Source organism: Macrobrachium nipponense, chromosome 20, assembly GCF_015104395.2.
Source record: "Macrobrachium nipponense isolate FS-2020 chromosome 20, ASM1510439v2, whole genome shotgun sequence".
NCBI lineage: Eukaryota > Metazoa > Arthropoda > Malacostraca > Decapoda > Palaemonidae > Macrobrachium > Macrobrachium nipponense.
The window spans coordinates 45,376,398-45,398,426 of NC_061089.1; the positions used below are offsets into that span (position 1 = coordinate 45,376,398).

A 22,029-nucleotide genomic window follows, 5' to 3' on the forward strand; every position below is an offset into this window, starting at 1 on the left:
ATGATATTGTTATGATACAATAAAGTTTGTTCATACTTACCTGGCAGATATATATAATCAAAGTGCCCACCCACCTCCCCTCAGGAGACAGTGGCACTAGAAAAATCTGACAGAAAATGGGAATGGTTCCTTACGCCCGCCTCCGCACGGCGGGAATGGGTACTACCACCTGGCCGACCACTGCGTGTGCCGGGAGTTTTGAAATTCTGTCGGACTTCGGAGAATACAGCTATATATATATCTGCCAGGTAAGTATGAACAAACTTTATTGTATCATAACAATATCATTTTGTCGAAAATTGCATTTTTCCTAACTATACAAACCTGAGGTCCTTTTACACATAGTCCCACCTCATGCCACCCCTCACTCTGCAGTTTTTGCTTGGGCCAAAAGCAAAAGTGATTTGTTTACCTCCCAGTCGCGCGCGCCTGTCGGACAAGCAGTTAACTACCGAACCCCTTGTTCGAAAGCTTACGACCTATCCAGCTGCCGCTAGTACCTTCCTATTGTAAAAGGACCTCAGGTTTGTATAGTTAGGAAAAATGCAATTTTGGACAAATTGTCATATTTTGGCTAGAAATTAGTTAAATAAGTTTAGTAATTTTCTGTTAATTTTAGTAAGTGTAATGCATATTCAGGTGAATTACAATCCATTGTTTTACGTAAAACTGAATTTTATCAATGTCCATGATCAGATTGTATCACTAAGGATTGTGGGAAGGTTTTTGACCTTATTTTATTCATTTTGACATATGGATGAGCCAGAGCATGAAGTATTCAGTTGCATTAGGTGGTGATAATGTCATTTACTTTTTTTTCTTTAGATATTGTCCGTAGTAAGTGATCTTCATGTATTTGAACCAACTTGCATGGAGACCCTAGAGTTTTATGTTTGCCTAGAGAAATTACTGACCTCTGCAGATGGAAAGTCTCCATTAGCATGGAAGATTATCACCCTGTTTGCTCATCTTTGTCAGTCAGAAAATATAAGAGTAGCGTTGAGGTAAGTTATTATGATTTTAGTGTTTTGGATAGTGGAATTTATTCTATTAGAAATATTACATTTGTTTGATTAGGTATTCACTTTCTGACCAAATTGCTTCTTTGATCTTTAATTATATATATGGATGATATCTGTAGAAAGACTTTTATTTAAACATTGACATATGTATCAATGTGAATGGATGTTAGTGGAAAGAAATATTTAGAACTAAAATATTTCTGTAATTCTTTCAGAGATGATTTAAAATTGGTACCTGTTTTATGTGATTTCTTACTAGCATCCAAGTTTAGCAAAGACAAAACTCTCAAACTTCTTCAGTTGATTGAAGCTGTATCATACAAAATCAAGGTTGGTATATTCTGTTGTTTTATATAAAACTTAGGTTACTCTAACTTAAATATGTCTTTTAAATCTCAAAGATGTTTGTGGTCTGAGCAGTTTGGCCCTTTTTTTTCTTGGTCAATAGTTTTTTAAGGCATAAATAAAGATCTAGTGGGACACTGCTACTCTAAATAGGCCTGGTCCCTAAAGAAAAATGGTTTTTATGTGACCTTACACCTTATATGCAGTGTAAAATTTGCAAACTCATGTAGTTTTGATGAGAATTAGTACTTTATTTCTACTAGTGAGGAGTACTGTTTACAAGGTATGCTCTCCATGTGAAATTGGAGGATATGGTATCAGTGACTGCTGTCTGCTTTGTTCCGTAATTCTCTTTTAAATTTGTCATCCCAAGTATCATTCTTTAACCAGAAGATATTGTATATGTCATGTCAGGTATGTTAAGTATTGGTAAGGTTGTATTTGGTTTTATACCTTTGCATTCTTCATTCATTATAGTCTAGTCTTTATCAAGATATCTTTACTTTTCAGATTCAGATTTATACTATGTATTTTCTCCAACCTTTAGTTCTGTTGTATAATACCGGTTTCCAGCTAGTGCTAGAAGATTTATCCTATTAAGACAGAAGGTTTGTTAGCTAAGAAAAAATACAAATTGATTAAAAAATTTATCATGGCTAATTCTTTGAGTTTATAAGTGTAGTTCAGAAGTTCACTTAAAGGTGAAAACTGTAGTAAGATTAATTTAAAGATAATGACAGGTGAGAGGAGACCAAAGGGAACTGACTGAGAGTAAAAGAAAAAGCATAATAGCTGGCTCCAGTGGGACAGCAAGAACTTTTTGTGTCATCTACAGTATGTTGCAAACCACACAACAAGTTTTATTGCTTGTAAGGACTTTTTATTTCAAAAAGGGAACAGTCTCAAGGTCTGAATGTTTTGAGGGATTTCATGGTTTTCTGAAAGTTTCTCATGTTAGAAATTGTAATGGGGATAGGATTATGTATCCAAAAGTCTTATCTTGAAGCATTGATGTATGAAGGTTACTGTGATGATCGAGTTTGATGTATCATTTTCAGTTTACATGCTTTTTATTATTCTAGAGTAGTTTAGCAAGAGCACTGAGTTACATTCTAGTCTTTTATAATGGAGTAGGGTAAAGATGAGAGGTGGGTTAGTCAAGTGGGAAGAAACCATAGGGAATGGGTGAAGAATAGAAGAGTTTAAAGCAGTGCATCTTGGGATAAAGAAACTGTAAAAAAAACTTTAGCACTGTGTAATATGCACTTTATTTTTTTCTCTTATTCTGGAGATTATTCTTTCTCTTTAATGGTATTTTTTTTATTTTCAGATTCCCCATGCAGAAGCATGGGTAATAACTTTAGTCCAGTATCTGTCAGACTTAATGAAGTCTGATAATAGTGATGATCTTTTTTCCCCAGCACTTTCCATTCTAGCTAACCTTTGTCGCTTCAATCCTCCAGCCTTATCCTGTCTGCGCAGCTATGCTTTCACAAAGGTGGGTTTCTTCTCAGTAGCAAATTCTGAGGATAGTTTATTTATTTTTTTTTGCCTCCTTTGCTTTTCAATATTTAATATTTTTATTATTATTATTTTTATAATTATTACTATTATTGTAATTGAATAGTTTATGATGATATAGCCACATCTGACCCTCATAGGCCTTGTTCAGAGGACTTAATTGTGAGTGTAGGGTGAAAATTATATGGCAGGGTTGAAGGGACTAAATGAATGGATGACCAGTTAAAGAGGATAAAGGAAAATGATTGGTAATGATGAAATTTCTTTTTTGAAATTTACCAGGCTTAAAATCTTGATACATTTGTTTTTGCTTTTCAAAGTAGTGTTGAAAATGTTTCTATAAAAATGTAATTATATTAACCCTCTTACGCCGACTGGACGTATTTTACGTCGACTTACAAAAGTTTTTTTTAAAATTCGCGGAAAAATACTTATAGGCCTACCAGCCTAAAACTTTTGAATCACGCGCCTTGGGGGATGCTGGGAGTTCACGGATCAAGGTGTTGTTTTGTTTACAATTGTTACGCAGGCGCGCAAGTGCGAATTTCTTTCTTGCCGCACTAAAAAGTATCTGTGACACATCTCGGAAATTATTTCGTCACTTTGACATAATTTTTGTACCATTGTAAATTAGCCGTTACATGAAGTATTATATATGAAAATGTGCAAATTTTTATGTAGAATACAACAATAAAATACTCATGATTGTAGCTTTTATCAGTTTTGAGATATTTTCATATAAATAACGATAATTGCCAAAATTTCAACCTTCGGTCAACTTTGACTCTACCGAAATGGTCGAAAAACGCAATTGTAAGCTAAAAATCTTATATTTTAGTAATATTCAATCATTTACCTTATTTTTGCAACTAATTGGAAGTCTCTAGCACAATATTTCGATTTATGGTGAATTTATGAAAAAACGTTTTCCTTACGTCCATGCGGTAACTCTTCCGAAAAAAATCATACATGCGATTGTGGTAATGTTTGTACCATTTTAAAATTAGCCGTGACATAAAGTTTTATGTATGGAAATGTGCGCAATTTCATACACAATACAACTAAAAACAACCCATTGTTGTAGCTTTTATCAGTTTTGAGATATTTTCATATAAATAATGATAATTGCCAAAATTTCAACCTTTGGTCAACTTTGACTCTACCGAAATTGTAAGCTAAAACGCTTATATTCTAGTAATATTCAAGCATTTAACTTCATTTTGCAACAAATTGGAAGTCTCTAGCACAATATTTTGATTTATGGTGAATTTATGAAAAAAATAACATTTTCTTTACGTCCGCGCGGTAACTCTCCCGAAAAAATCATACGTGCGATTGTGGTAATGTTTGCACTATTTTAAATTAGCCGTTACACAAAGTTTTATATATGAAAATGTGAGCAATTGTATGTAGAATACAACAAAAAATAATTGAAGGTTGTAGCTTTTCTCATTTTTGAAATATTCGCATATAAATCACGATAAATAGAAAAAAAACCACGTTCGGTCAACTTTAACTCTACTGAAATGGTCGAAAAACGCAATTGTAAGCTAAAACTCTTACAGTCTAGTAATATTCAGTCATTTATCTTCATCTTGAAACAAATTCAAAGTCTCTAGCAAAATATTTTGATTTATGGTGAATTTAAAAAAATCTTTCCTTTCCTCCGCGTGTGGATTCTCCGCCACAAATCTCCGAAATGCGTACGTACCATTCTCGGAATATTTGCTCTGTTTCATATTAGGCATTTCATAGAGTTTTATATATGAAAATGTGTGCAATTTCATGTAGAATAAAACGAAAAATATTTGAAGGTTGTAGCTTTTCTTATTTCCGAAATAATTGCATATAAAAAATATATATATATAAAAATTCGACATTCGGTCAACTTTAACTCGTCAGATATGGTCGAAAATGCAATTGTAAGCTAATACTCTTACAGTATAGTAATATTCAATCCTTTGTCTTCATTTTGAAAGAAATTGGAAGTCTCTAGGACAATATTTAGATTTATGGTGAATTTTTGAAAAAAATATTTGTTTACATCCGCGCGTTACGAATTCATGCATTATTTTGTGATAAAATTTTCTCTGTGTTGCTTTTATTGTTTTACAATGTGTTATATACCAAAATGATCGCAATTTAGTGTACATTACAACGAAAAAAAAGTAACTTGTTACCTTTAAGCGTTTTGCGCACAGCTTGATTTGAATACAATTATATATGAAATTTCGTTTTTGTGCTATCATATATCGCATTATTTATATATGATAATGATAATTTGTTTCATTTCTGATGGTTGCATACTAAACTTCAGCCAATGACAAAAAAAGGAGCCAAAAATGAACTCTTAATCTTGAAAACTAAGCGCGCTGTGATTTTTTGAAAAAAATATTTTTTCCGCTTCCGCGCTCACTCTGAAACACCTCCGGCACACGGGAGACAATTTTTTTTATACCGCTTCGGCGTAAGAGGGTTAATTATATATAGGCAGTCCTTGGTTATCGGCGGGGGTTCCGTTCTCAGCAGGGTGTTGAGAAGCGAAAACCGGCATTAACTGAAACGGCGATTTATGGCGCTTACCTCTGTTAGGTATGTTATGGTGCTATAATGCTTATTATCAGCACCTCATAGCATCGATAATTGAAACTTGGCCTGTTGTGGCACCATAAATCTCCAATTTTATGGCACTAGACAAGTATCATTAAACCGGATTGCTATTAACCAAATATGCCGATAACTGTGGACTACCTGTAATTTGTTTCATAAAAGTAATTGGACTCTGCAATTATTTAACTATATGTCAGATCCATATATATTGTAAGTAATCTGTATGCATAATTAGCTGTAAAACATTGATATATACTAGGTGTGTCTGCAGTGTTCTTGCCTATGATACAGCAACTGTGTTGCCATATGGATCTTTATTCCTACATGAATACAAATCCTCTGTTTTACGTATGGGGGAAGGTAGGGGCGGAAGTACCGCCCACCTAGTTGGAGTGCACTCAAATCTACGCAGTTTACTTTTGGCCGCAGTCTCGATGAGATGTGCATTCCTTCTCTGTCCTGCCATTTGTCTCTCTTTTTCTGGGTTTTAATATTTTTGTTTATATCATGCGTATATGTATTGATATATTGAAACATTTCAGGATGTTTTTCTGTCTATAATGATATATTCACATATCTTTAATTTTTTTGTGTATTTACTTATATGATTTTTATTTGTTTTATGTATTCTGTTTTCTTGAGTACACAATGACTTATATTTTAGACTATGTACACATTTTCTTGGAATGCTGTAATGTTTTAGTCTTTCAGATACTGTGTAGTTGGAGAAGATTGATATGACAGATTTTTCTATTTTTTAGGTGAGGGTTTCGTATTCAGTTCATATGAAGATTCTTCTTGCTGGAATAGCATGTTTTTTCCTCTTTCCATCAACATGGAAGTTCACATAGCAAGGTCTTTGCCAGTGTGTTAGTTCCAACTTGCTCTCCAGGAGTCTATGACTCGCTCCCTTCCCCCTCTCTGATTGTTGTTCTTGTTCTCCTGAGCAGCAGGGGTTTATTGCTGGGAGGAAACATCAGAGGAAGGAAAAGGTACCATCTTGGAAGGTTTTCTCCTCCTTCAATGGCCATTTGTTCATACACGAATCAAACCTGAGGTCTTAACATTAGGATTTACTAGCGCCAAGCTGGAAACCGATAGAATTAAAATTACACTTGTGAGATCCAGGGACTAATGGCATCTATACCAGGTCACGGGGCATGTATACCCAGAATGCCCACGGCTACCTGTGACCCACCAGTTATTTTCCTACTGCCTTTAAGATAAGACGTGTTACTGTCTATCTGATTTAAAGCCGGTTTTTCAGTTTGCCCGTTCTTTATCCATTTCATTTTTTATTTTTCATTCCTTTCTTTCTCCAAGTGTGATCAGTGTGTGGTAAGAGTGTATACGTGGTATGATGGAGAATTTTGCCTCAACATCGGGATCGTCTACCGTTTCGAAGAGGAGACAAAGGAAATGCCCAGGAGTCAGTGGCTTTCCATGTTCTAGGTTCCTAACTTCGGTGTCGACGGATCCTCATCCAACGTGTAGTAGGTGCAGGGAAAACGTATGTACGGTTACTAATCCGTGTTCTGTTTGTCGGGGGGGGGGGGGTTGGTCGGTGGAACAGTGGAAGAAGTTCTATGGGAAAAGCCAATACAAAAGGAAGGGGGTGACGCCATCTTTGGATGACCAAACCTTACCGGCTTCTTTTGTATCGGCAATAAACCAGGCTGCTCCATATGTTTCTCCACCTGCTTTTGATTTGTCTCATACCCCTTCGGTTTCTCCTAGCGGTTCTGTATCGGAAACGTCAGGAGGGGCCTTGGGTAATTTTATGAATAATTTGCACTCTCCTTTGTTCCCAGCAAGTAGAGGGGGAGATCCGCCATCTTTGTTCCAGGCTCCTGCTACTCAAGCGCATAGGTTAGATGGTACGTGGTCAGCGCTAGGCCTACCAGGCGTACCAACCTTGGATGGTCTGCTTGCGCATTATATGACGTCACGGTTCCAGCAGGGTCCGGCAGCGCTGAATGTGCCTCCATCACGGCTTGCAATTTATGGGAATTAATGCCGCGGCTTCACCATCCCACTCAGTGTTTACAGCGATGCAGAACGTGGGAGGTAGTTTGGCAGCAAACGTGCGGTTGCCAGCAGAAACCTCTCAGTCTCTCCCTACGAGAGGGATGACGGTGTCAAACAACATACGTCAACACCTCCGATATTGGCAGGCGTGATGACGTCACAGACCGATTCTCGTGGCCTTTTTCGCTGCACCCAGACGCTAAGACGCCTTCTGACCCGTCAGTGCAAACTGTAATGCAGAAATTACAGGATATAGAGAAGAGAATGAATAAGAGAGACAAAAATAAAAAGTGTGATTCGCCTTCTTCGTCTTCTTCCTCTAGTTCGGCGTCATCGCTAAGTCCGATAACGTCACGGCGAGCGCCAGTCAAGCGTTGGAGGAGGATTCGGGAGTTCCTGGCGGATCCTCGGGCTAAGAAGAGAAGAATCAATTCTTCCTCATCTTCGGACCAAGACTGTCATTTCCAAGTCAGCAAGAAGGTCGGAAAGTCAGTGGCTAATAAGCACAAGGTTGGCAGTCGAAGCCGTTCGCAAGAATCCGAACAAGCGAGAGAGGTGACGGCCGGCGGGCTAGCGCCGAGGCGGAGTTGCCAGTTCGTATCGCAAAAACTGCGATACCTCTGGTAAAATCGACGTTGGCGGCGAAAGGTGCAGCAGAGGATGGAATGCAGGTCCCAGTTTCGCCGTAAGGCCGTTCAAAAATACGTACGAAGGACGATAACGCTCCTATTAAAAGTACGAAAAATAGAGAGTTGGCAACCTCGGCGGATACGTTCGTGGAAGGCAGTGTCCGTCTGGATAGAAGGTCGAGGCCGGGCTCGCCGACGCTCGAAAACGATGCCAATACTAATAGAGACGAACTTATCTCTGTCTTAAGGGAGCCTTCATCTTGGAGATCTAGACGAGATTCTCGCTCTAGATCCGTGAGCAGAGAAAGAGTGAGACGTTCTCGTTCCCCTGCTGACTATCCGGGATCGAGCCAACAGCGGCCAGCAAAGATCAAAGAGACCGCGGCCGTAGGGGCAGGCGGCCGTGGAATTCCGGGCCGTCTGTCAGAAGATAGAGGCGAGACAACATCCCTTGTGACGGAGAATGGTACACTAGAGCCGGAGGAAGGAGAAAACCAAGAGTTTCTGGCCTCGTATGCAGAGGTGATTGATTTGATTCGTCAATTCAATAAACCTTTCGGAGAAGACAGAAACACCGGCCAGTATGCTTCCTCCTGGAATTGACATGGCATTTGGACTAAAGAGGGATACCAAGGTGTCGTATGAATTGCCTTGTTCGAGTCATGCGGAATCGGTCTTGCAACACGTAAACGCAAAGATTGCAGGGAGGGATAATTTCCTTAAGATCTAATAGATTCATTTAAATTTATTCCCCCTCCAATGATAAAGCAAAGGAAATATTATACGACACCGAAGGTCCCTTTGCTGTCTAGACAAATGAACCCTAATGTTGTAAGGTTAAGGCCTGGATTAACCTTGGATCAGGTTAAAATGGAGTGCCCTTCGATGACGTACCAAGAGGCTGCTACGTTAGAAGCAACAGCTTCTTCTGTCTTTCAGGCTGCTTCTTGGTTAGACCTTTGGTCAACAGCAGTGGCGAAGATTGCATCCTCGGAAGCAACAAAGAAAGTAGTGGATGAACCATTGTTCATTAGATTACTACAGTCAGGTTCCAAGGCGATTGCGTACCTGACAAACGAAACGTGCCAATGTTTGGGCAAATATCCTGCTAATGAGGAGAGATGCAGCGTTGGCTAGACTAAGCCGCAATGTGGATTTGGATTCCCTGTTAGCAATGAGGAATGGGGATATCTTGGAATCGCAACTGCTGTTGCCAGAGGTCATACTGGAAGAGGCGATAGATAGAAGAAGGATGGACCCTAACGATAGGTTGGTGCAACAGGCAGTTAGGAAAACGTCTAACAGTCAAACTACTCCTTTGGAGGGAAGACAACAGCAGATGTCTCGAAAGAAGACAGTGAGACATAGCATCCCCAATAGAGTCACAAGACCCTCTTCCCCAAAGAGGATAACTCATCGGCCCTTTCACAATAGAAACAACAGAGGAAGGGGCAATAGGGGAAGAGGGAGAGGCTCAAGAAGATAGGATGGGCGCCTCCCATCACTCGGCCACACCAGTGGGGGGTTGCCTGGCAAATCACTGGAAGGTGTGGCAGGAACTAGGGGCAGAGCAGTGGGTGGTGGATGTTCTCAGGATCGGGTATTTGATCCCGTTCGAGGTAACCCCGCCCCTGACAGATCAACCATTACCCCACGTCACTTATGCCCACAAATCTCAGAAGGCCACTATTCTGCAGGACGAGGTGAAGAAGATGATGGAAAAAGGAGCTGTGCAACAAGTATGCAGTCCGACAAAAGGCTTCTACAGCAGGATTTTCCTTTCCTGGTACCCAAAGCCAACGGGGAGTGGAGGACAGTAATAGACCTGTCAACGCTGAATCTGTTTATAAGGAAAACCAGTTTCAAGATGGAAACTCCGAAAACGGTTCTACAAGCAGTCAGAATCGGAGACTTTATGCTGACCGTCGATCTAAAGGACGCATACTTTCAGATACCAGTCCATCAGTCTTCAAGGAAATTTCTCCGCTTCAGTCTTGCAGGGAAAGCTTTCGAATTCAAGGTCCTGTGCTTCGGATTGACAACGTCTCCTCAGGTTTTTACAAGAGTGTTCACCCTCGTGTCGGCGTGGGCGCATGCTCAGGGGATCAGGCTAATAAGATATCTGGACGATTGGGTGGTGATAGCAAAGTCCAGGGAGAAAATTACTCAGGGACAGGGCGGCCCTCCTGCAGCTTTCCCGTCAGCTTTGTCACAGCCTAGGTATTGTGGTGAATCAGGAGAAGTCGCAGTTGGATCCAAGTCAACGTTTGGAATATCTGGGAATGGTGATAGACACAACACAAGCCAAAGTATTCCCGACAGACCAAAGAGTAGAGAAATGCAAACAAGTGGTGAATGCCTTTCTGGGAAAGCAGACACAGCCAGCAAGACAGTGGCAGGTGGTGCTGGGAATCCTAACCTCCCTGGAGAAGCTAGTACCACAAGGAAGGCTACACCTTCGAGGTCCCTACAATGGAGGATGAAGGAGTTTTGGTCACCAACAGTAGATCACCCGTACGAGCAAATTCCCTTGTCGGCAGAAGTGAGGAAAGACTTGCTGTGGTGGGTGAACGACGACAATCTGAGAGTGGGTGTCCCCCTTCAACAATCCTCCCCAGACCTCTTGCTGTTCTCGGATGCGTCACTAGAAGGCTGGGGAGACCCATATGGAGGAGTTGATGGTGTCAGCAAAATGGAGTTGCAAGGACAGAGAACTCCATATAAACGTGCTGGAGTTAAAAGCAGCTTTTCTGGCTCTACAGGAATTCAGCGAGAGAGTAAAGGGGACACTCAGTGGTATTGATGTCAGACAACACCACAGTAGTAGCTTATATAAACAAGCAAGGAGGCCTAGTTTCTCGGCAGTTACATGTGATGACAGTTCAACTTCACCAGTGGGCTATAGAGAACCTGGTAGACATCAAGGCCAGGTATATTCCGGGAAAAAGAAACATAGTGCCGACAAGTTGAGCCACAGGGATCAGATTCTGGGAACGGAGTGGTCCCTACACCAACAGGTAGTGGACAGGATGCTCATGTTGTGGGAAGGACCGATCATAGACCTATTCGCAACCAGGTACAACAAAAAGTTGGAAGTGTATTGTTCAGTAGTCCCAGACGCAGAGGCAGTAGCAGAAGATGTGCTACAACACCCCTGGGACAATCTGGACGTGTAACGCATTTCCTCCATCTTGTCTAATCCGTCAGGTTCTGAACAGGGTAATGCGGTCTCAGAACCTCAAGATGACCCTGGTAGCCCCGTTATGGCCGAAAGCAGAGTGGTTTCCAGACCTACTGGAACTCCTAGTAGATGTGCCAAGAGAGTTACCTCCATGGAGCAACCTTCTGTGTCAGCCGCATGTGGAGAGGTACCACCAGTCGGTGAAGTCCCTATCGCTTCACGGGTGGAGACTGTCAAGTATCTCCTCCGAGCGCGAGGGTTTTGCAGAAAGCAGCAAACTCAGATGGCAGGTAGTATCAGAAAATCATCTGCGACAGTATACCAATGAAAGTGGTCAGCATACTGTGATTGGTGTCATAGAGGGAACGTGTCTCCACTCGGTACCACTATTCAGCAGTTAGCAGACTTTCTGATATATCTCAGAACAGAAAAACATATGTCTGTATCTGCAGTGAAGGGGTACAGGGCGGCTCTAGCCTCAGTCTTACGAATGAAAGGAGTGGACATATCGTCTTCATGGGAGTTGGCCATGCTGATGAGGAGCTTTGAACAGTCATGCCCACCAAAGGAGCTAAAACACCCCAGATTGGGATCTGACCAAGGTACTGAGTAGTCTGACAAAACCCCCTACGAACCACTAAGGCAGTCCATGGATAGGAGCCTGACCCTGAAGACAGTCTTCTTATTGGGCCTGGCTTCAAACCAAAAGGGTGGGGGAGCTACATGGCCTCTCATATCTCATAAAGCACTCGAGTGGTTGGAGATCAATGGTATTTGAGTTTGTCCCAGAATTTCTGGCCAAGACCCAAAATCCAACAATAGTAGACGGCAGATTCGACTCCTTTACCATACCTTCCTTGGCAGACTTTGTAGACAACGACAAAGCTGAGATGCTCCTGTGCCCCGTCAGGGCACTAAGGGAGTACTTAAAGAGAACAAGGCACCTCAGGCCGGGGTGCCGGAGGTTGTTCGTAAGTACAGGACGGAACAAGAAGGAAGTGTCCAAGAATACAATATCGTTTTGGCTAAGGGAGACGATCAGAGATGCTTATACGGCAGAAGACAGAGGGTCAGATAGCCAGGTGGGAGCTAGAGCTCATGACATCAGGGGCGTGAGTGCTTCCCTGGCATTTAAGAAGAACATGTTTGTGGATAAAATTCTGAAAGCTGGTGTGTGGAAATGCCAAACAACTTTCACCTCATTTTATTTGAAAGATGTTGCGCATAGATCCTTGGACACCTTTTCCTGGGTCCAGTGATGGTGGCCCAACAAGTGATATAGTTCATCCAGTGCCCCTGGCGGTCAGTTTGCGTCTAGTCTAAGATGAAGGTATGAAAGTAGAATGAATGGGATGACTGGTCTTTTTTTCTTTACTACTTTCTTCCTACTCCTTTAACTACGGGCAATATGAAGGAAGAGTACCGTCATGTGCTGGAACGGACTAGATGCAGGTGAGGTGGTCAGCCATACTGTGAAGCTATCTTAGGTGATGATATACTTTTCAGTAGCAACACACCCCTCTGGATAATAGGGAAAAGAGGGGTGAAGGTGGATCCAGTTGCAAGGGACAAGAGTAAACAGTAGAATGGTATCTACACCCAGTGGGAGAAAACCAATAGATCCGCTTATATCTTTGGTCCTAGGTTCATTGTCCATTCTCTTAGAATTTCCCTATATATTCGGAAATGGATAAGGTGGCAAACTCCCAGTCAGTTGTAGAGACTTACCTCCCTCCAATAGTAAGTCTATCCTAATGTTAAGACCGAAGGTTTGTTTCGTGTATGAACAAATACCAAATTTATAACTAATTTGTATTTTTCAGTCTCCTTCTGGTTCCCTCTACATTCTTCCGCCATTTGCTTCTTCCATAGCTTACCCATGTTATGAACAACGTTGGAAGTCTTGGAAGAGAGATCAGGAGGTATTTTCTTTCTGGGTACCCCTGCTCTCTTGGGATGGGGAGGTTCCCTCTTCATTAGGGAAGAGATAACATCCTTGTTCTATTTCAGGTTTGAATCCTCAGAAGTTGGCTCAGAATTTCCCTGAGAAAAGGTGTCCAAATGGTAATTTCTCTGACTAAGGATGATGAAACGAGTGTACCCCACAACTTCCTGGTGGACAGCAGTACATTTCAGGCAAGATCTCTCAAGGCCAAGCTCGTTGGTCTGTGTCGCATTCAGGAAGAACCTGTTGGTTAAGTACTAGAATGGAATGTAATCGTTCAATTCACATTCATCTTCTTTTACCTAGGGATGATGCCCATAGGTCCTTGGACTCCTTTTCCTTGGATTCTGTGGTGGATCGATGCTCAACAAGTCATGTAGTTCACCCAGCTCTTGAGGGACAGGTTGCATCTCACGTAAAGTGTGTGGTGCCACAGAGAAGGTATTTGTGGGGGGACTGGCCTCCTCCCATTCTCCTATCTTCCTTCCTCTTCCAGTGGGCAGAGGAACACAGTAAATGAACTGTCACCTGGTGGACTGGCTTGTATGCAGGTGATCCAGATGACTGAGTATTTTATCTATAATCCAGTTCTGTTTGGATTAGTAGATAGAAATCATTCCTCTGTAGCAAAGGGAGAGATGGACTGACTGGGGAAGCCAGTTGGTTATTCTTACCTTTATATTCTCTGAACAGTGTGGGTTCATCCAAACCTTTTCAAGTCAAGGATATTACATTCCCTTGATTCGAAATGCCAAGAAGTCTCATGATTGAACATCTCATGTTCAATAAATCAGAGCCATGGTCTCCTTCTTTTGCTTTTTCATGACCAGGAAGAGAGTACCCAAGTGAGCTGAACTACCAGTCAATTCAGAGATTTACTTAGAATCCTCCTTCCAAAAGTAAGTTTCCCACATGTCAAGACCGAGTTTGTATTCGTGTAGGAACAAATGACAAATTTTAAAATAATTTGTATTTTTCCTAACATACAAACCTGAGGTCATTACATATAGGGCCCACCTTTTACCACCCCTCATTCTCTTACCTGGGCCAAAAGGTAAACTGCGTAGATTTGAGTGCATTCTGACTAGGTGGGCGGTACTTCCACCCCTACCTTCGGTAACTTACCATAAAAACCATGCAAAATGTTTAATTGCTGGATTTCCAGCCCGCTGAAAGTTAATTCCCATATGTAAAGACCTCAGGTTTGTATGTTAGGAAAATACAAATTATTTAAAGATTTGTTGTTCTTTTAAAGCAAGGTCAGGTTTATCTGTTGGTTTTTTCATCTCACATTAGCTAGGACAGTAGAAGACATTGTGGCACCATGCAAAGTGTAAAGCTCAAGGCACCTTTTTGATGCTGCTTGGAGTTTGATATTTCAAGTGAAGACACATAAGTGTATTTTTATCCAAGAAAATCACAAACGAACAATTTTTGGGCCTTAAATGAGGTCACTTGGCCCCACTACTGTATGCCTATTTCATTATTATATAAGATAGTATAATTTTTCATTACAGTATTTTACTTTTTAATATTTGTGTTTTGGTTTATTACTTGATACTTTTTTTCCAGCCAATAGTTCACTGTCTGATTGACATGAAAAATCCATCTAATAAAGAAAGGCTGTTAGCTGCCGAAATGATGCTTTACTTGCATCAAGACTTTTCAAGAAGTGGAAGAAACTATGCTGAGGAGCAGGTATGAACACTAATTCAATAATTATGATAATGAAATCATAACCAGAGTCTAGTGATATCCTTCACAGATATAATATTTTAGGGATAGAGTTGCAAACTTTTTTATTTTTGTCTAACAAACAAAAGACTGCTTTTCCTGACAACACCATTGTGAAGATATTAGGCATGCACTGTAAGTGGTTGATATTGTTGTGGTGAAATAGTTTTAAAAGAAATTATCTTTATTTTTAGGTTGCCAGTGCTATTGATTGTATCCTGCAAGCAGCAAGTGATGGCTTTGCAGAGAATGATGTTTCCTCTCTTCAGCTAGCTGCTGATGTATTTGCTGAGTTTTCAGCTTGTCCTAGTTTGGAAGAGAGATTGCGAGAGTAAGTATGCCTTTGAAAGTATGAGCTCCATAACAAGGTGATTGCTTGTGTAATGAGATGTTGATACAAATGAAGAAGTGGCTGATAAATTTGTTGCCCATTGGCTGGAAGTTAGATTGAGATGATTTGGACATAGGTAAGAAATGAGGAACAGCCAGAAAAGTAGTGTATATTTAAGCAACAGGATGAAATCCTTCAGGAAGATCTTGGCAATTGTGAAAAGGATATAAATAAAGACCTAGACTAGACTGAAATTCAGGCAGAAAATGTCTAATACAAGAGAGAGTGGAGAGAACCCCAAAATATTTGCCCATGTCTTGACTTCATTCAAGGAAACTGACTTGAAAAAGTTAATGAAGGTGAATAACAGTTCTGTGTATGTTGTTTTTCTTATCTCGTCTTTCTGGGATCAATTCTTTTCTGTCACTGCATTGGCACACAGTTTTATAAAGATGAATGTTATTGTTTCTGTAGCACAATTTTAGGTAAATTTCAGTAACATTGTACATTTATTTTAATTTTCTTTTTTCCCAGGCCAAATTATTCAGGCTTTGTTGGAGGAATTATGAAATATCTTACACCTGAGAGTCCAGAGTCTGTAGTTGAAGTATTTCTAAATTTGCTCTATCATATCATTGATTTAGATCAGCCTTCTCTGCAGCCACTGTATGAAGACATCTTTGTGAAGTAAGTATGAGTTACTTTTCAAGTACAACATTGTTTGAGAGTAATTTTCAAGTACAGCATTGTTTGAGAGTAATTTTCATTTGGGTAGTTATTACAAAATGTTTTTTTTGTAAGTACCACTGATAGGTTCTTGGAAATCCCTATTCACTTAAGGATTAAGCCCCTTCATTGTGCAAATAGCTGTCAGTCCTGAGCTATCTTAGTTGAAGAGATTAATGAACTAATTGTTGGGATTTTCATGCATCAGCTGTACACAGGTTGGTTCCTTGTACCAAAGGAAGTTTTAAACAGCAGCATGTGTGTCCTGTAGGGGAGTAACCCCTTCATTGTGCCTTGCACTGTGCATGTTGGCTTTGTTAGAAGTTCTTTGCAGTGTCCCATCTCCTCTAGTTGTAAATCTGTCTATTCTCTTTCGATCTGGACATTCAACTTCTTTAATCTGTCTGGTTTCATTTTTCACCTTCCATGTGAGGACAATCCTTTCAGGTCAGCCCTGTTAATTTCTCAAACTTTTCCTCAGAGATTTAGTTAAACACCATGTAAGTATTCCAGTATACTGGCATGTTTGTCATATTGCTTGTAAAGCATATCAGATGCTGTAGTCAATTATAGGTTATGCATTTTTCAAACTTTTCACAGTAAACTGGTGCTACTCAGTATTTCTGGTGTTTCTTTTGTGGTTATGTTACTCTGAAACTGTACTTATTGTGTTATCAGCCTTGATAGTAAGACTAAAGAATAATTATAAGTTTTAAGAATAAAGTATTTCATAAACTTTTGTGAAGTAACTAGGTCTCATCTTTATTACTGAGGTCTCGAGACTGTTCAAGGAATATAATTGCAGTTCAATTCTGAACTTTTATTAACTTCATGTTATGACCGCACTCCACACATTGCAGACATAATAATTTTTTATTTATTCTTGCCTCAATTTTAATGCAGTATTTATTTAAGAATAATGTACAGCAAAAACTTTTACTTCCTTTTCTTCCACTTGATGCAATTCTGGAGTTCAATTGGTAGAGTGACTAAAAGAAATTATAGAATGGTGAATTTCTTGAAAAATGGCTGTTTCAGCTGTGTAAACAAATAATTTTCCAACAGTTATTTGAGAATTTTCAAAATATTTTTGAAAAAGTAGTCAATACAACCTCTTAAAGTTGTTTAACTCTTCACTAAAATTTCAGGGTCATGAAGTGGTTAGCAAGCGACTGCTGCATTTTACCTGCTTTACGTGTATTACGAGCGCTTATAATGGTTGATAACAAGTTTGTTGACTCTCAGTATATACAAGAATTTATATCTGCCATTGTGGTGAGTGGTTTGTATTTTGTAATAAAATTTATTTGGTGCCTATAAATTACATTTGTATCTGATAATGATATTCAAACTATTCATCTAAAGGAAAATGAAATGCAAATAGTATTCATTTCAAGGGCATTTAGAGGTGCTCCTTTTATTCTTAGGATTGTGCTGTTTAATTATATGAAGAGAGGTTTTGAATAGTAAAGGACATTGCAGTAATTTGTTCTTACGAGCCCTGTATAATTTTTCAATTACATGAAACACTGCTTCACAAGCACTATAATTTTTGATAATGTAGTAGTAAATTTAGTAAAAGATGCCATGTATTTATTTTGATCGACCTTGTTTTTTTATATTCTTTAGGTTGTGGATCTTCTTATAAACATTTTAAGAAAGGAACTGTTTGTACAGTTAATAATTAGACCAGTTAGTAGCTTGAAGCCTTCCCACAGGTTTTTTCTTATGCTATTATATTGTGTCAAGCGTTATTTCAAGCATTATATCTATTATTCCCTTAGGTGTCTTTGGACATGGATGAGGCAATGCATTTAAGTCCTCAGAAGCTTCACCATATCAACAGTATCTTGATTTTGGTAGAGGAATTGTGTAACTATGACACAACTATCCGTATGAAACTGGCAATGACTTTCCAAGTGTCCAAATTCAGTAATTTGCTGAAGCTTGTTATTGGTCTTGGCAATGCCTCCAAGAATAATGACACTATTATGTGCTCTGTTCCTGAAGTCAGTATTAACAGGTAAGTAGAAGTTTGGAAATTATGAAAGTTAGTAAATGGTGGTAAAGAAGACATGAATATAGGTAAAACAGGGCTGTGAGGACCTACCTGTCGCTATGTGCTGTGCATGGCGCACAGTAGAGGATAGCAAAGACTCTAGTATCATTTTTTTCCAACTTCATTGCTTTGTACCTTTTACTGCTCATCTTTTCCCTATGGTCTTTTTTTTATTCCATATTTGTCAAACTTTGTCTAACTTTAATGTTAAATTACTCCAACTTTGTCTAACTTCTTTAATGTTACATTACTCCATTTTCAATTTTCAGTTAAAAAAAAAACCTTAAGGTGAAGCCCATGTTAGTCTAGCATTGTCACTTGGGGATTTTGGCAAACTGTATTATACATAGTAATAAAGGTAACACTAGAGAATTAAATTTTTATTAACACAATAGTTAGAATTAAGAAATCTCTTTGGAATTTGAAAAATATGTAGAGCTGCTTTTAAATCTATGAACCTTTTGTGGCTTTCTCACCCATAGTTGAATGCTGTGATCAGCTGTGTTTATAGCTCTTGAACTTATATGACCAGTTTTTATGGATTTCCTTTTTGTGGATGTGGCTGCTAATATTATATGAATGTTTTTATATTTAATTTATACCAAAAGGTAGACTTCTGAACAAAAGATTGTTAGAAAGAAGGTTGACTGCACATAGAGGTTCTGGGAAAATATTCTCTGAGACTTATGGTTCAATTCATAGGACTGCATTACGTATTAAGTTCTGTGTCCTGTGGTAGAACATTATCATAGCTTGCTAAATTAGATCTATGCTTAAAGAGAAAAACATCAGTCAACTTGGTCATTCCCTATGGCCAAACTGTCATAATGATTTCTGGTCTTGCTCTATGAAATTAGGACTAGTAAAGAGAAAGAAAGACATTGGTTGGCTAAATCATGGGGCCTCATTTAGTTTTATCCCTAATATTTTCTCATTTTTCTCTAGGTAGCTATTTTTAGTTAAGGTCAATAACAAAACTTTTAAGTAGTTTACTGTGACTTATGTTCCATAGGGGTCAGAATACCTTGTTAATTCAATTACTAGTTCTGATCACCAGTTGGTAGAAGTTAATTTTTTGCAATGTATACTACATATATAGTACTACTACATCTCTGAGCTATCATTTTCTAAATATATAGTATATAATATGCTTTAGTATCTTAATTTCATTTTTCTAGCCACTTTAAAAAGAAGTAAATTGATTTTCTCTTCTAGCACATGGAGAGACTTGGAATTTACTGCGGCTACTAAACGTGTGTCAAAGACTGAGCTGGATGACAAAATGTCACAGGCTGTAGTTAACCTGATGTCTGTGGTGAAACTTCTAGGATCTCACAACGGAGATTTTATTATTGAATATGAACAGGTACAGTATGCAAGTAAATTTTGTTAACCAGTGTTATTTTTGTGAATTTGGATGGCGTTGTTTCCTGTCATCTAGTTTGTTTATTTTATATTATCAAGTCATTTTTCTTGCAATATTATCTTTTGAAGATTTTCTGGTATGGGGTGTCGTATTGAAGATTTTCTGGTATGGGGTGTCGTATTTGTTGCCAAACCTTTTTATCACTGCTCCCCTCCCCCCACCCCCTTATTACAGCTTCCCTGTTGTGATCCTATTTCCCTTTTACAAGGGTCTACACTGTCTTTCTATAAGTGGTATTTGATCATTCACAGACATAAGGATTAGAAAGTTTCTTTTGCTATCAGGAGACCTTTGCTAGCTAGCCATGAAATAATTCCTCTAGTTTAGTTTTTCTAGTTAAATATAATTTTAATTATACAACTTACCCAGTAATTATAAAGCTAAGAGTTTCACTTGCAGCTATATAATTACTGGGTAAGTATAATTAAAACTATTTTATCATAAAAATGTCATTTTGATATCTTTCAAGAGTCAGGTATATTGCATAGTTTTAAATTAAGCTCTATTATTCTGATTGCTGTGTTTCTTTTTTATCAATTCGTGGCTGTTACATGGCATTAGGTTGTAGCATAAGCCAAGGAAAGGTTCACATTATTGAATAAAAAATTATTTACATTTTGTACATTTCCCTTACTTTACAGATGATGAATAATCCTATGACTATGAAACACTTGGTTCGGTGTGAGCGTTCCAGTAATTCAGATCTAATCGCCAAAGCGCTGACAGTATTATCAAAAGGGACTATCCCAAGTGCTAGGTAAGATCCAGCAGAGTTTACTGAGCTTGTAACAGACAAGATATGATCTATAAGATTTAAAGTATTTGCTCCTCCATTTGGCCAGAAAATAAACTAATATCACCTATTGAATGTATCGTGATTTTATTCACACATTTTATAAGTTTTAAGTTTATGAGGTCTCTCAAACTGTGGTTCGGAATTTGCAGAATAACTATGTAGCTTTTTGATTTGAGCTGTATGATGATTCCTGATATTGACTTATTTGATGGATGTAATAAGAGTTATAGCATCATGTTCATTATGTTATCATTATTTATTGTACATATTTATTGCTGTTTTTACTAGCTGCTCTGAAGAAGGTAAATGCTATATTGGGTGAAGACTTTTAAGAATTTTTGTCATTGCGATTGAAAAATCTTGAGGGCTGTGCTGACTGCTGATTTTTGAGGAATTATTGATTTTTTAGTTATTGATGTATTTGGACTAGCTAATGTCTAAATAAACGTCCTGAAGTTTTATTGCAAAAAGAAAAAATCATTATGGTGTTTTTTTTTTTTTTTTTTTTTTTTTTTTTTTTTACATATTTGTTTATACAATTACCGGTGAACAGCATTGAGCGAAAAATTATTGTAAAATTTCTGCATGACTTTTTAGGTGGAAGTGAGAAATATACTTACTTTCCTACTAAAATATTCATTATTTATGGTAAAAACTGGCTCTTTCTCCCAAAAAATATCATAGAGTATAAATATGTATCTATAGGTATCTCGATATCACTATGTGATGTTGCACTATGATTGACATAGAGAGCGATATAATATACTAATAGGTATACGAATAGATTATATATATATAATATATATATATATATTTATTATAATTAATACATATAATATATATTATAATTTTAATATAATATATTATATATATATAATTATTATTATTATAATAATTATTAATATAATAATTTATATTAATAATTAATTTATATATATATATAATAATGTATATATATAAAAATAATATAATAATATATATTATATAATAATATATATATTATATAATATATTAAAATTAATCTATATATATATATTTATACTATATTATATATATATTAATAAAAATACTATATATATATAACTGTATATAATACTATTAATATATATATATATAATATATGTATATATACTAATAATATACTAATAATATATACACTATATATTGTATTATATATATATATATATATAATATATATATATATTATAATATATATATATATACATACTACATATTATAATATATATAATTATTATAATTATATTATTAAATATAATATATAATAATATATTATATTAAATATTAAATATATATCGAACATATATATATAATGTAGTATAACTACATACAAAATAATACATACATATGCATACATATATACAGTAGTACCTCGACATATGAAAGGCTCAGCTTACGAAAAATTCGAGTTACGAAAGCGAATACGAAGATTTTTTGGGCTCTACACACGAAAGTAGTTCAAATTACAAAAGGTTGTTGCTGTAAAGTCCCGAGATTTGCCTGGACCACCAAGAACAATTTTAAAACTCGCTCGTCGCCAACTGAGTAGACTCCCCACCATCCTCCCGCTCTCCCATTGGTTCCTGATGCTAGTCACCGCCTTAAGATCCTGCTCTCCTATTGGTCAGCATCTACCCAATGTGCTCTATGTATTCTGT

At 37.9% G+C, this 22,029-nt stretch overlaps 1 protein-coding gene across 1 annotated transcript in view; it reads left to right on the forward strand.

The window, feature by feature from the left end:
* Positions 1-825: 825 nt before the first annotated feature.
* Positions 826-22,029, forward strand: part of LOC135225414 (uncharacterized) — a gene marked incomplete at its 5' end in the record, with an annotated part of 68,207 nt that continues 47,003 nt past the window's right edge. The window contains 10 exon segments of the mRNA XM_064264752.1: positions 826-1,004; positions 1,238-1,352; positions 2,698-2,865; positions 14,854-14,979; positions 15,210-15,346; positions 15,881-16,033; positions 17,221-17,347; positions 17,857-18,095; positions 19,347-19,497; positions 20,199-20,314. Of these exon segments, the coding sequence (XP_064120822.1) occupies positions 826-1,004; positions 1,238-1,352; positions 2,698-2,865; positions 14,854-14,979; positions 15,210-15,346; positions 15,881-16,033; positions 17,221-17,347; positions 17,857-18,095; positions 19,347-19,497; positions 20,199-20,314 (1,511 nt within the window).